Here is a 14,694-nt window from a genome sequence, read left to right as displayed (position 1 = left end):
AAACTCGCCACACTAGCAAGAGCACAAGATGCTTCACAGCACCTGGACCCGGGTTCGATTCCCGGCTTGGGAACTCTTTGGGAGAGGTAGTTTTTCCTCAACTCTGTTTTAAATTTTCTACCTCTTAAGCTAAGACTATGACCTCTCGTTCTAGAATGCCCCATAAGAGGAAGAATCAACTCCATGTCTGCTTTATCCATACTTTTTATCATCTTTCTCATTCATTCCATCCAGCTCTGCCACTTGGGTTCTTACCAGTGAAGGAACTGTTATCGGGCCCCTCTATAATTCCTTGCAGAATGTCTATTTGCTTCTTCTGGCGCCACAAGGATACCTAGGGCCTCTCCAGCCTTGGGTTTCCCACGACCCTCCCCTAACAATTGAGCATTTGTTGACCCTTCTCTAGCCTTGGAGCAACATGGTAGCACAGTGGTTAGCACAGTTGCTTCACAACTCCAGGGTCTCAGGTTCGATTCCCGGCCTGGGTCACTGTCTGTGTGGAGTCTGCACGTTCTCCCCGCGTGTGTGTGGGTTTCCTCTGGGTGCTCCGGTTTCTTCGCACAGTCCAAAGATGTGCAGGTTAGGCGGATTGGCTATGCAAAATTGCCCTTAGGTTTGGTGGGGTTACTGGGTTACGGGCGTGCGCTTAAGTGGGGTGCTATTTCCAAGGGCTGGCGCAGACTCGATGGGCCGAATGGCCTCCCTCTGCACTGTAAATTCTATGATTCTATGATTCTATTCTTATCTTGTTGGTAAGGGACAGCAGGAACATGACTGACCACGTTTGACTCCCACCCGCTAGTCAGCATCCGAGCATAGAAATGAGACTCTGGAGCTAAAATCTCCTGGGCTTTTCGTTTGTGAAGGTTGTTGGGATCACAACCCAGTTCAGCATCGGCATCCCGAATTCCTGCCCTGGTTAAAATTCGGTCCTGTTCGGTAACAGTTACATTAACGAATTGAAAGAAAACAGTATTTATAAACCCACTTCATGCTTAATCTTTTTGCAGTCAGACATCAATGTGAGAGCTACCAGTGGCAATGTACCAACAAACACTGTATTCCTGAAGCCTGGCAATGCGATGGGGAGAATGACTGCACAGATGATTCGGATGAAGATCCTGCTCGCTGTGCTTCTAGAACCTGTCGTCCAGGCCAGTTTAAATGTAATAATGGTCACTGTATCCCACAATCCTGGAAATGTGACGTAGATAACGATTGTGGAGACCACTCTGATGAGCCCTATAATGAATGCCGTGAGTATCTATAAAGAAAAATGTTCCTGAAATCAATTGGGCTTTAACATTTAAAAGCAAATGTTCCCTGTAACTTTACCTCTAATTTATTTCCTTTTACTGACTTTACATCTGTAATCAGGATCCTTTGGCAGTTGGCTGTGAACAGCAAATTGCCAATGTTGCCCTTTTGCAGTATGAGAGGGGGATTTAATTGGGGAGAACAAAACTTCCTGATAAAATATGGCAGAGCATTTTGACCCCAGGTTTAACAGAACTGAAAGGGAATCGAAATTAACAATTTAACGAGCAATAAGATGTGTGTGTTTGAAGAATAACACTGTTCCCAGAGAGAAGAGAATGTAGAGGTTAGGTGAAGCTGCAGGTGATGCTGACAATTATCAGAAATGTTGCAGGCTTTTGTTCCTATAAACAAGATTGGGTAATTTGTTCACCAATAAAATAACTACCAGCAACATAATTTAATAGGGCTGGCTTCTCCCTCGAGAAGTAAGGATTGCTTCCAGGTCCTGAATCTGCTGTTGGAGGGTGGGGGGGTCATTCTATGGGACTTTTAATGAGGCACACACACTGTTGGCATGATGACAGGTTCCTTGTTCAATTAAAGGCACCAGAAGGGCTCCGAAAGCTGGAGGACCGACCAAAGGCTGCATCCACACGCAGGAAGGCACCTGATTGATTGATTGATTTGATTTATTGTCATATGTACCGAAGAACAGTGAAATGTATTTTTCTGCGGCCGAGGGAACGTACACAGTGCGTACATAGTAGACAAAAAGAATAATCAACAGAGTACATTAACAACTGGTACATCGAGAAACAGTGTTTGGTTACAGTTCAGAACAAGGGGCCAAACAAAGCAAATACATGAGCAAGAGCAGCAGAGGGCATTGTGAATAGTGTTCTTACAGGGAACAGAGGGGGAGTCATTGAGGAGTCTTGTAGCTCTGGGGAAAAAGCTGTTCCTATGTCTGGATGTGCGGATCTTCAGACTTCTGTACCTTCTGCCTGATGGAAGGGCCTGGAAGGAAATGCCTGGGTGGGAGGGGTCTCTGATAATGCTGTCTGCCTTCCTGAGGCAGCGGGAGGTGTATACAGAATCAATGTGCGGTTGGCAAGTTTGTGTGATGCGTTGGGCTGAGTTCACCACACTCTGCAGTTTCTTGCGATCTTGGACCGAGCAGTTGCCATACCAGGCTGTGATGCAGCCGGATAGGATGCTCTCTAACGCACATGTGTAGAACCTGGAGTGCTGCCCTCCTGCTAACCTGCTGCTGTGTGTTGAAATCTCAGTGCCTACCTCCAAGTATTTAAACAGCTCCTTCTGTCATTTGAGGAATCTGGAAGCCAACCGCAAAATCCCAGTCAACCACCTTCATTTGAGCTCACAAGGATCTTAGTAAGCCTAATCAGCTCCCTGGTTCTTGGGGCATGTAGCCTTGCTAGCCCCAAACCTGCCTCTAAAATGACCAGCACTGGGAATGGTATCGGGAAACTGGCATGTGACTGGTGCCATATTTTTAGATGCCATTCCCACCCTCAGTGAGGTCCAACGATTTAGCCCAGTATATTTGTCACCATGAATAAATGACATTGGGTGAGATTCTCTGTTTGGGAGACTATGGGCTGGATTCTACGATTCTGCAGCTATGTCCGCAGGATCCGTCTGGTTTTTACGACCAAAAGGTCGGCCCCCCCCCCCACGACCCTCCACCTGGCTTTGCCTGCGGATATGGCCTCAGAATGGCCGGATCCGTGGCCACGAGTGGAAACAGCGGAGGCCTGCGGCGGCTGCACCATACAACATGGAGCCAGCCATGCGCGGATCCGGACTGCCAAAAACTGCTGCCCTGTAACCCCCCTCGCCACCCCCGGACCACCCGCCACCAGTCCCCACAGCCCTCGGTGAAGACCCCCCTGCCAGCGGAAAGGCCCCCCCCCCCCGACTTTGGTGGCGCTGGAACAGTCCGCAGCCGCCACACGGCATCCCCGAACATTGTGCGGACTCAGGCCCCACGCCGTCGGGGACTCGGCACATCGGGGGTGGAGCATGGGGGAGGGCCTTAGGTGACATCCTGTGGCCATCCCGATGGCGTGTGGCATACTCCTTGAATATGCCGTTTGTGAGGGGGCGGAGCATCAGAAAAACGGCGCCGCCCCTGATTCCAGCATAAAAATGCATTCTCCGGCTGATAGGCGAACGCGATTTCGGCGTCGCCGATCGGAGAATCCAGCCATAAGTGTTAACATGAACCCGGGACAGCGGGTTCATGTTCCCATTGGGACACTAATTCCAGAGCAATTCAGGACATGCTGATGGGCTAACATTCTGCCAATGTGAATCTAGAGCAATTATCACTGCCACTGGCATCGGATTCGCTAGGGCCGGAATTGGCGGTGGAGAGTGTGGCAAGCTGGAGCTGCTTATAAGCACTCGACTCCCCACACAGTTTCATTCCAGCCAAGAAGATAGCCCTGCAAACAGCTGCCCCCTGGTTCACGGATGCAGAGCTGGACAGGATGTTGGATGTGGTGGTGGAGAGGTGGGACACCCTCTTTTTGTTCATTTGTTATGAGATGTGGGCATCACTGGTTAGGCCAGCATTTATTGCCCATTCCTAGTTGCCCTTCAGAAGATGGTGATGAGTTGCCATCTTGAACCGCTGCATTTCTTGAGGTGTAGGTACCCCACTGTGCTGTTAGGGAGGGAGTTCTAGGATTTTGCCCCAACGACGGTGAAGGAGCGGCAATATATTTCCAAGTAAGGGTGGTGAGTGACTTGGAGGGGAACCTCCAGATGGTTGGGTTCCCAGGTATCTGCTGCTCTTGTCCTTCTAGATGGTAGTGGTCATGGGTTTGGAAGGTGCTGTCTAAGGAACCTTGGTGAGTTATACTTGCAGCTGCCACTGCTTAGCGGTAGTGGACGGAGTGAATGTTTGTGGAAGGGGAAGAAATCAAATGGGCTGCTTTTCCTGGATGGTGTTCTGCTTCTTGAGTGTTGTTGCAGCTGCACTCATCCAGGCAAGTGGAGGGTATTCCATTACCCTCCTGACTTGTGCTTTGTAGTTGGTGGAAAGGCTTTGGGGGGGGTCAGGATGTGAACTACGCGCTTAGGATTCCTAGCCTTTGACCTGCCCTGGTCCAGTTCAGTTTCTGATCAATGGTAACCCGCAGGATGTTGATTGTAGCTGATTCAGCGATGGTAATGCCATTGAATGTCAAGGGGCGATGGTTAGATCTTTTCATGTTGGAGATGGTCATTTCCTGGCACTTGTATGACGCAAATGTAACTTGTCCAGGGTGGGCAGAAGGCTACTGCCGGCGGGTGTCAACTGGGCCTGGGTGGTGGTGCAGAGGCGACGAGCGCCGTGGGCTTCACCAGGTGGACTGGCAGGCAGTGTCGGAAAAAGATTAATGATCTCCTTTGGTCAGCTTGGGTGAGTCACCACCTCTGTGCTCCTGGCATCACTCCCATCTCTCACTCCTCATCCCCGCCCTGCCTCCCCACCTTCCTGCATCCCCCTTTCATCCCAGCCTGCACCAAACCCCAACACCTGTATCGTCATCTTTCTCCCGGTGCTGTGCACACACAGGCCACCAGCTACAAACCCCCCGTGTAACTCATGTCCATGATTGGATTGGATTTGTTTATTGTCACGTGTACCGTGGTACAGTGAAAAGTATTTTTCTGCAAACAGCTCAACAGATCATTAAATACATGAAAAGGAAATAAAAGAAAATACATAATACGGCAACACAACATAAGCACTGGCATCGGATGAAGCATACAGGGTGTAGTGTTAATGAGGACAGTCCATAAGAGGGTCATTTAGGAGTCTGGTGACAGTGGGGAAGAAGCTGTTTTTGAGTCTGTTCGTGCGTGTTCTCGGACTTCTGTATCTCCTGCCCGATGGAAGAAGTTGGAAGAGTGAGTAAGCCGGGTGGGAGGGATCTTTGATTATACTGCCCGCTTTCCCCAGGCAGCGGGAGGTGTCGATGGAGTCAATAGATGGGAGGCAGGTTTGTGTGATGGACTGGGTGGTGTTCACGACTCTCTGAAGTTTCTTGCGGTCCTGGGCCGAGCAGTTGCCATACCAGGCTGTGATGCAGCCCGATAGGATGCTTTCTATGGTGCATCTGTAAAAGTTGGTAAGGGTTAATGTTCTTAATGTGTCCCCTCAAAAAAGACGGCCCATAATCGCCGGGAGCAGGAGAAGACCAAAAGGGTCATGCCAGACCTCAGGGCCATCACCGCCAACAAGCAGAGGGTGATGGAGCTAGCCGGGGAGGTGGAAGAGAAGGCTAACTTCCAGAGGGAGTTCGGAATGGGACAACCAAGTGAGCCCCTAATACAAAGCAATGTTTCTATAGCAAGTGAGTCACACCTGTCCCCCAGACCACTTCTTCCCAAGGTCTCACCATATGGTTTGTCCTTTGTCTTGCAAAATCACGAACAGATGAAAACGACCCGTCTGGAGTACCTCGCCCCTCCCAGCCACAACCCCAACACACCCCGGAGGACCAGTCCGGGGAAGACATTGACGTCTCGGCACAGCATTCATCTGCACCCTCCACCAACCTGGAGACTATCACCTCGGTGGGCCATTTAGTGAAGAGGCTCCTATGTCACCTTCTGGTGTGCGCATCACACATGCTGCAGCACATCTGGTGGAACTCGGAACTCCTGAGGGAATGGGCGGTTGGAGGGCTGCCTGATCCCAGGAACCAGCTGTAGTCAGCACAGGTATCCCATTTCTGGAAAGAGTGATCCCACCACTGGTGGAGATGCAGACACAGAGCCAGGGCTTACAGGAGAGGATCAGCAATGGGTTCAACCTCCTTCCTTCAGGCACAGGAGATCATGCCAACAATGAGTGGCACCCTGGCCAACACTGAAAGGGTGGAGTTCACGGTGGAAGCCTTGGGTGATGAAGTCACAGCCATGGGTCAAGATGTCCAAGGCTTGGGGCACACTGTGCGGGTTTTGGCTGAGGCTCAGGACAGGGGAGCCCAGTCACAGGCAGACCTGAACCGGGCCCACATGGACATTGCTGCAGCACTCCACAGTTTGGCCCAGTTATAAAGGTTCATGGCTGAGGGTGTCAAGGGCATTGGCCGAGCTCTGACTGACCTGGGCCAAGCACCAAGGGAGCTAGCACTGTCCCAGAGGGATCTGGCACAGTGCCAGAGGGACACGACTGAGCCAGTGAGGTGCATGTCTCACTTGCTGAGGGACATGTCCCAGTCTCAGTGTTCCATAGCTGAAGGATCGAGACCATGGCTCAGACAAGATTGGGCCTCCAGGACTTACAGCACCAGGTGACGGTGGAGCCTCCAGGGCTCACTTTGGCCTTACCTCATCCCAGGAATAGCCTGGGGCCATTGAGCACCCCGAGGGTGAAGGAAAGTAATGGGGCCTGTGCCGGTGACACCCCCAGGGGAGGTGCTGGAACACCTCAGTGCTTCTGAATCGCCCCACCTGACATTGGTATATCCCATGGGCAGCGGCAGAACAGGGTGACACCTCATTAGCTTTGACATCCAAAAGTCAGCTGAGCCCAACCAGGTCCAGGCCCTCTAGAGGATGGCCGCCAAAGGCACCTCAGGTCAGAGGGTGAGATATGCAGAAGGCTGCCTCTACCTCTGATGTGCTGTCTGGGGTCACACCTAGAAGGACCTGTCAGCCACGTAGGATCAGGAAATTAGTCACTGCGCCAAGGACCCGGCTTCGATGCCAGCCCTGGGCCACTGTCAATGTGGAGTTTACACGTCCATCCCATGTCTGCGTCGCACTCACTCCCACAACCCAAAAGATGTGCAGGGTAGGTGGATTGGCCACGCTAAATTGCCCCTTAATTGGAATTTTTCTTTGGAATATAATAGACTCCAGTTAAGTTGGCACAGGTGCAGTACATAAGTTAATGGTAGGGGTCAGGACACTGTACTGTAAATAGTCATGATTAAACACCTTTGCACCAAAACTGTGACCTGCCTCAGTACTCTGTCTGAAGGGTGTGAGTGATGGGCTGGACTGGATGTAGAGGGTGTGCCGGGTAGTGGGTGGCAGGGGGAGGGGGGAACGCAGGGCAAACATACTGTAGTGATGCTGGTTGGACCCTCGGAGGGGGGAGGGAGAGCTGGGGTGGTGGGATGGAGTGAAGGGAGGAGGGACAGGGAGGATGTGAGCGCAAGTGGGCATCACTTGGAAAGAGGTGGCGGGGTGAGGGATATGGAGAGGTGGGATAAGGTCTGCGGAGCCGCCAGTGAACAGGTCTCTTAGTTGGAAAATCTGGAGGTGATCAGGTTGTCCCGTGTGCAGCGGCCATGGAACACACATTGGATTGCCTGCGGTACCAGCCTGGTTCATCCTGGCCATCCTCATCATCCTCCTCATCAGATAAGGTCTGGCATTCTTCCACCTCCTCCAGCACATCCCCTCTCTGCTGTGTGATGTTGTGCAGGACACAGCAAGCCATGATGTTCAACACCCATCCCAGCACTCCATTGGAGCACCTCACTGGAACGGTCCCGGCACCGGAAGCGCAGCTTTAGCATGCCAATGCACCGCTCGATGACGCTCCTGGTCGCTGCATGAGCATCAGTGTCGTGGTTCTCCATCTTGGTCTGGGGCCTCCGGACAGGCGAGATTAGCCAAGACCTCAGCGGGTAACCCTTGTCACCAAATAGCTAAGCCCTCACCTGAGGGAGTGCCTCAAAGTTGCCAGGAACTGACGAGTGCACCAGGAAGTAAGAGCCGTGCGCGCTGCCCGGGTATTGGGCGCAGACATGCATGTTGTACAGCTGGTGGTCACACCAACTGCACATTGAAGGAGTGGGACACCTTCCTGTTGATGAAATACACCCCCTGATAAGTCAGTGCTTGTAGGGGGACATGTGTCCCATCTATCAACCCTGGTCCTGGGACATGGAACGATGGCGGCAAATCCCACTGCATGAGCATCCTAGTGTGCCTGGTCCAGATTGAAGTTGACATAATCCACTGCTCAGGCATTGCAGATGCAGCTGTGCACGAATGTCTGTGAGACCCCAAACAGATCCCTGCACGGTGGTTGGAAAGACCCTGAGGCATAAAGGTTCAGGGCGACAGTCACCTTGATGGCCTCCGGGAGTGGGTGTTTTCCTCCATACCTCTGCCGTGCCAGGTGCCACATCTGACACAGGTGATGCACGGTCTCTCTGGATAACCGGAGTTTCTGGCGCCCATGTGATCTAGCAGCTCCTCAAAGGACAGGCACCGACATATAAACGTGCCCTGATGCGGTGCCTCCTTCACACCTCCTCCTCGGCTGTTGGACAGCTGGTTCTCCCACCTCACCGGCTGGCCCCTGCTCTTTTTGTATCTGAGCAGGCCACCTCAATCCCGAGGGGAACATCCCGAATCCACAGAGCTGTCAACAAGTCGCTCCCCGCTACTCTTACCAGCCCTGGCAGCCAACCCTCAGCAAGCTCACAATTTCTGACAGTTTTTAAAACTTTGCTTACCGTCTCTCTCTCTCCCTCAGCAGCAATGGCGCACAGTCCCCGCTTGTAAATGCCTACAGCAAATCGCGCCCGCATGACCTCTGCCTGAGAGGAGTGGAGCATACCGGGTCCAACCCGTTAATTACATGTAAATGAATGTAAATGCTGGTTTTGTATGCCAGTGAGGGCCGCAAACCTCGTTATCTCCACCATTGAGGGACCGGAGCATGGCATTCGGTTTGGCGCCTGGCGTGAACCTCAATTTTGGCTGGACGCCTGATTTTTCGCCTGATGGCAATTTGCATTTCCGGCATCCTGGGGCGGTGAATTTAGCCCACTACATATGATATTTAGAACATATTTAGCTGTTTTATCTTGCCCAATGAGAAGGTTACCTTGTTAGCATTTATGACTGTGAAATGTGAGTATGAGACTGTTTCCTGATTGCAGCATAGGATGAATTTTAAACCCCAGGTAGTAAATGGCACTGCCCATCCAGTATCCATTTTAGGGGCTGGGTCTCATTCACATTTGATTGCAGTGGTTACGAACTGCAACGACTCGTCCATAAAGTTGAACTAGACGTTTTGGCTGGGGCAGCAGACATTGGTAGTGTAAGAAGAGGGTGACAATTGCAAAGAGTGATGTTGGAAGGGGTGCAGGTAGACTGACATCAATGTTCCTCTTTGACCCACAAAAATCTTTAAAATAGAAACACAAACCTACCAGGTCTTGGCGAGACCTGTAACAGTTCCTTGTAGGACAGCTGGAAAGTCGCTGTCTAAGACCTTCAGCCACAGTGAACTGAGGGGAGTGGAATTGTTTGGAATTCCCTTGGGCTGTATGACTTACATTGAATGTGTACAGTGAATATTACATGTATCACAGTTGTACTGAAGCACTTCAGAGTGCAACCTAATCTAGGTAGACAACTTAAATCCCTTTGCACCATTTGTGATGACCATTTTGAAATGTCTGTCATGTTTCTTTGACTGTACTGATGTACCTCAGAGTGCAACATGATGTATGTGGAGAACCTGAATGATATTGCCCTTTGTCTGATGACCAATTTGAAAGTTTTATAATGTTCTTTCAGATATTTTAAGAATTAAGTACATTTTAGCAAAAAAAGAACAGCTGTTTAGGTTCCTCAAAGTCTGGTATCGATGGGTATACATGCTGTGCAGTCACCATCCATTTTTATCTTAGAATTACAGGCTAATTGATACCAGCAGGGCCTGAATACGATTGGAATTAGGCTCTCACTGGAAGTAGGTAGAAACCAGGGCTGACCATACCAAAACCCTGAAAATAGTGGTTAGCAGAAATAGAACATCAACAGGAGGGTATTAGTGATTTTTGGGGCACTACCTTTCCATTCTGATCAGGTGGAATGAGTTAAAATGAATGGTGTAAGCATTCATAAGGTGGTAGCATGTGATCAATCAGTTGTAACAACTTGTCTTTTCTCAAACTGCTATTTTCTTATTTTAGATGGGATTGACTACTTCTGCGATAATCACACTGAGTTTTCTTGTCAAACAAACTACCGTTGCATTCCTAAATGGGCGGTATGCAATGGCTATGATGACTGTCGGGACAACAGTGATGAGCACAATTGTGGTATGTAAAGAAAAATGGTACATTTGAAAAATGTCACATCAAAACCCTTCAATTAGTTACTTTTGGAGCACTGTGACTGCTGATCAAGATGGAGGCAATTTGTAGCAATGACTTCTGGCAAACTTCAATAAGATAGAAGGCCATTTCACGTGTGTGTAGAGGTCTGCAAAATTATGAGTGACGTAGACAGGGTGGATAGTTAGAGGCTTTTTCCAAGGGCGGCAATGTCAATTGCAAGGGGGCAGAGGTTCAAGGCGAGGGGGAAAGTTTAAGGGAGATGTGGACAGCATGGTAGCATTGTGGATAGCACAATTGCTTCACAGCTCCAGGGTCCCAGGTTCGATTCCCTGCTAGGGCCACTGTCTGGGCGGAGTCTGCACATTCTTCCCGTGTCTGCGTGGGTTTCCTCCTGGTGCTCCGGTTTCCTCCCACAGTCCAAAGATGTGCGGGTTAGGTGGATTGGCCATGCTAAATTACCCATAGTATCCAAAATTGCCCTTAGTGTTGGGTGGGGTTACTGGGTTATGGGGATAGGGTGGAGGTGTGGACCTTGGGTAGGGTGCTCTTTCCAAGAGCCAGTGCAGACTCGATGGGCCGAATGGCCTCCTTTTGCACTGTAAATTCTATGTTCTATGTTCCTATGTGCGGGGTAAGTTTTTCATGCAGAGAATGGTGGGTTCCTGGAACGCGCTGCCAGCGAATGTGATGGTAGCAGGCACATTAGCAACATTTAAGAGGCATCTGGATGCGTACGTGAATAGGGAGGAAATAGAAGGATACGGACCGAGTAAGGGCAGAAGGTTTATTTTTAGTTAGGGCATCATGTTCGGCACAGGCTTAGAGGGCTGAAGGGCCTGTTCCTGTGTTGTACTTTTCGTTGTTCATTGTTTTTGCTTGTTTTGAATTGGGTGAAAATTTGAAGAACTTTGCTTCAAATTAAGAATACGCAAATAAGGGCCGAGATTCCCCCCCAACTGGCGGGCGGGCCGTACCGGAAGTTGCGGAATCCTCCGCATTTCTGGGGGCTAGGCCGGAGGTGGAGTGGTTGGTGCCGCGCCAACCGGCGCCGAAGGGCCTCCGCCGGTGCGAGTTGGCACATGCGCGGGAGAGCCAGTATGTTCTGGCGCATGCGCAGAACCGTTGGTGTGATCCCTGTGCATGCGCAGGGGGTTTCTTCTCCGCACCAGCCATAGAGCTTTACAGAAGCTGGCGCGGAGGGAAAGAGTACCCCCATGGCACAGGCCCGCCCGTAGATCGGTGGGCCCCGATCACGGGCCAGGCCACCTTTGGGGCCCCTCCCTGAGGATTGATCCCCCCGCACCCCCCTGAGGACTCCCCAGGCCACCCTCAGAGACAGGTCCCGCCGGTATGGACCTTGTGTATTTCACGACAGCGGGACCGGCCGAAAACAGGCGGCCGCTCGGCCCAATGGGGGCCCGGAGAATCGCCGGGGGTGGCCACTGCCGACCGGCGCCGGAGAATTCGGCAGCCAGGTGTCGGAATGGCAGGGCGGGATTCACGCCGCCTCCTGCGATTCTCTGACCCGGCCGCCGGGGGGGGGGGGGGGGGGGGGGGGGAGGGGGGGAGGGGGGATCCCGCCCCAGGTCTCAGTTCATCACTTGAGAGTTGGAATATGCAACACCCCCGCATTTGGGCGTTGGAGCCTAGACTGTGTTTGAAATTGACCTGGGAGCCCTTAAATCTACAATCCAGCACTTAACATCAGAATTACACATGCCTATTACCATCATCTGCTGCTACTGGCAGACTGTGGGATGAACGTCACTACTTAGCTGCTAGTTCTGTACACCACGTCAGAAGATATAGGATGCAATCCAGTAGACCCATTTGCCACGGGCGCAAATCCCATAATGGCCACTAATCTCATGAGCTGCCAAGATGGGATTTGCGCTGTCCTGATCTCAGTTTGTAATCTTCCCTGCCCCAGCGGTGACATGATCAGGTTCACGCCTTTTCTGGGCATGAATTGAAATACATTTTTATGTAATTAAATGGATTTACGCTGTGGCGTCCACCCAGGGCATGTCCTCGCCCCCCCACAGCCCCCACCCCCCAAGTGGTGTGACATCACACCGGTGCAAATCACTATCGGTTTTGAAAAGTGACATAATGACCATGCCGGGGGCACGCAGGTGCATCGAGGCCCTGGGGGTTGAGGGACACAGCTGAGCCCCTGGCACCCTCACATACCCCATGGCAGTGCCCCTTGGTATATTACTCAGGCAGTGCCAAGGGCAAGTGCCCAGGCAGTATCAGGGACAGTCCTGAGGACAGTGCCAGGGTACTGCTCAGCTAGGACCCTCTCCCCCTTGGGGGCTGTACTCACCTGTGCGCTCCAGCAGGTTCTGGGCGTCAGGTGTACGTTCTGAATGACCTATTGAGATTGGACAATCCAACGAGGGGCTATTAGGCATAAAGGCCTGATAATGAGATTGGGTTGCTGGGAGAGGTGAGTGCATATTTAAAAGAGACTTCAGTTCCTGGAGCAGGCTGCAGGGTTGCTGGGAGAGGTGAGTGCATATTTAAAAGAGACTTCACTTCCTGGAGCAGGCCACAGGCTGCAGGGTTGCTGGGAGAGGTGAGTGCATATTTAAAAGAGACTTCAGTTCCTGGAGCAGGCCACAGGCTGCAGGGTTGCTGGGAGAGGTGAGTGCATATTTAAAAGAGACTTCACTTCCTGGAGCAGGCCACAGGTGATGCGCTGTTGATGTATGATGATGGAACTGGTGGATCCCATTGAGACCGTCAGTGACCACATCTGCAGCAAGTGTTGGCTGCTCGAGGAACTTCAGCTCAGAATTGATGAGCTGGAGACCGAGCTGCACACACTGCGGCACATCAGGGAGGGGGAAAATTACCTGGATGCTTTGTTTCAGGAGGCAGTCACACCTGGTAGAATAAGTACTGTTAATTTGGTCAGTGGTCAGGGACAGAGTGGTGTGATGCAAGGGAGGCAGGTAGGGGGATCCTGAGTTTAGGAGTTGAGGAGCCTCAGCCCTTGACCTTGTCCAACAGGTATGAGGTACTTGCTCCCTGTGTGGATGAGGAAGAGGGTTGTAGGGAGGATGCGTTGACTGACCACTGCACCGTGGTACAGGAAGCCATTCAAGAGGGGGGAGCAAAAAGACAAGTGGTAGTTGTAGGGGATTCTATAATTAGGGGGATTGATGGCATCCTTTGTAAGCCAGATCATGAGTCCCGCATGGTATGTTGCCTGCCCGGGTGCACCGGCCAGGGTGAGGGACATCTCTGTTCGGCTTGAAAGGATTTTGGAGAGGGAGGGGGGAGGATCCAGTTGTTGTGGTCCACGTTGGGACTAACAACATAGGTAAGACTAGGAAAGAGGACCTGTTTGTGGATTATCAAACACTAGGGACTAAATTAAAGAACAGGTCCTCCAGGGTTATAATCTCTGGATTACTACCCGAGCCACGTGCCAATTGGCATAGGGTTGAGAAAATTAGGGAAGTTAACATGTGGCTAAAGGAGTGGTGCGGGAAAGAGGGATTCCATTTCATGGGGCATTGGCATCAGTACTGGGACAGGAGGGACCTGTACCGTTGGGACGGTCTTCACCTGAACCATTCTGGGACCAGTGTTCTAGCGAATAGGATAAATAGGTTGGTCACAAGGACTTTCAACAAGCACGTTGGGGGAAGGGAAGGGTAAAGCTGTGGACAGTATAATGGTTAATGGAGAGCAAGGCAGCAGGTTACGTGACAGCACGGTAGCACAGTGGTTAGCACAATTGCTTCACAGCTCCAGGGTCCCAGGTTCGATTCCCGGCTCGGGTCACTGTCTGTGCGGAGTCTGCACGTTCTCCCCGTGTCTGCGTGGGTTTCCTCCGGGTGCTCCAGTTTCCTCCCACAGTCCAAAGATGTGCAGGTTAGATGGATTGGCCATGCTAAATTGCCCTTAGTGTCCAAATTGCCCTTAGCGTTGGGCGGGGTTACTGGGTTATGGGCATAGGGTGGGGGTGTAGGCTTGGGTATGGTGCTCTTTCCAAGAGCCGTAGCAGACTCAATGGGCCGAATGGCCTCCTTCTGCACTGTAAATTCTATGATAGTGACAGGTTATTATGTAGAGATATGGGTTCAAAGACAAGGAAAATTAGGAGAAAGGGTAAGAGGAAAAATAATTTGCGAAACGTTACTGATCAAGGTGTTAGGATTCATAACAAAGACATAAAAAGCAGCATAAGTGTACTTTACCGGAATGCTCGTAGTATACGGAATAAGGTGAATGAGTTGATGGCGCAAATCATCGTGAATGACTATGATTTAGTGGCCATTACTGAAACATGGTTAAAAGA

At 51.2% G+C, this 14,694-nt stretch overlaps 1 protein-coding gene across 2 annotated transcripts in view; it reads left to right on the top strand.

Moving 5' to 3' along the window:
- Positions 1 to 14,694, top strand: part of LOC140389267 (low-density lipoprotein receptor-related protein 2-like) — a 533,746-nt gene that overhangs the window by 428,217 nt on the left and 90,835 nt on the right. For both annotated transcript variants that reach the window (XM_072473460.1, XM_072473452.1), the window contains 2 exons: positions 1,011 to 1,256; positions 10,233 to 10,361. In XM_072473460.1, the coding sequence (XP_072329561.1) occupies positions 1,011 to 1,256; positions 10,233 to 10,361 (375 nt within the window). The remainder of the gene's footprint in view (positions 1 to 1,010; positions 1,257 to 10,232; positions 10,362 to 14,694) is intronic.

The sequence above is a fragment of the Scyliorhinus torazame genome, chromosome 2 (assembly GCF_047496885.1).
Source record: "Scyliorhinus torazame isolate Kashiwa2021f chromosome 2, sScyTor2.1, whole genome shotgun sequence".
Taxonomy (NCBI): Eukaryota; Metazoa; Chordata; class Chondrichthyes; order Carcharhiniformes; family Scyliorhinidae; genus Scyliorhinus; species Scyliorhinus torazame.
The sequence above is the reverse complement of the archived record's forward strand: the minus strand, read 5'-3'. Positions and strand labels throughout refer to the sequence as shown.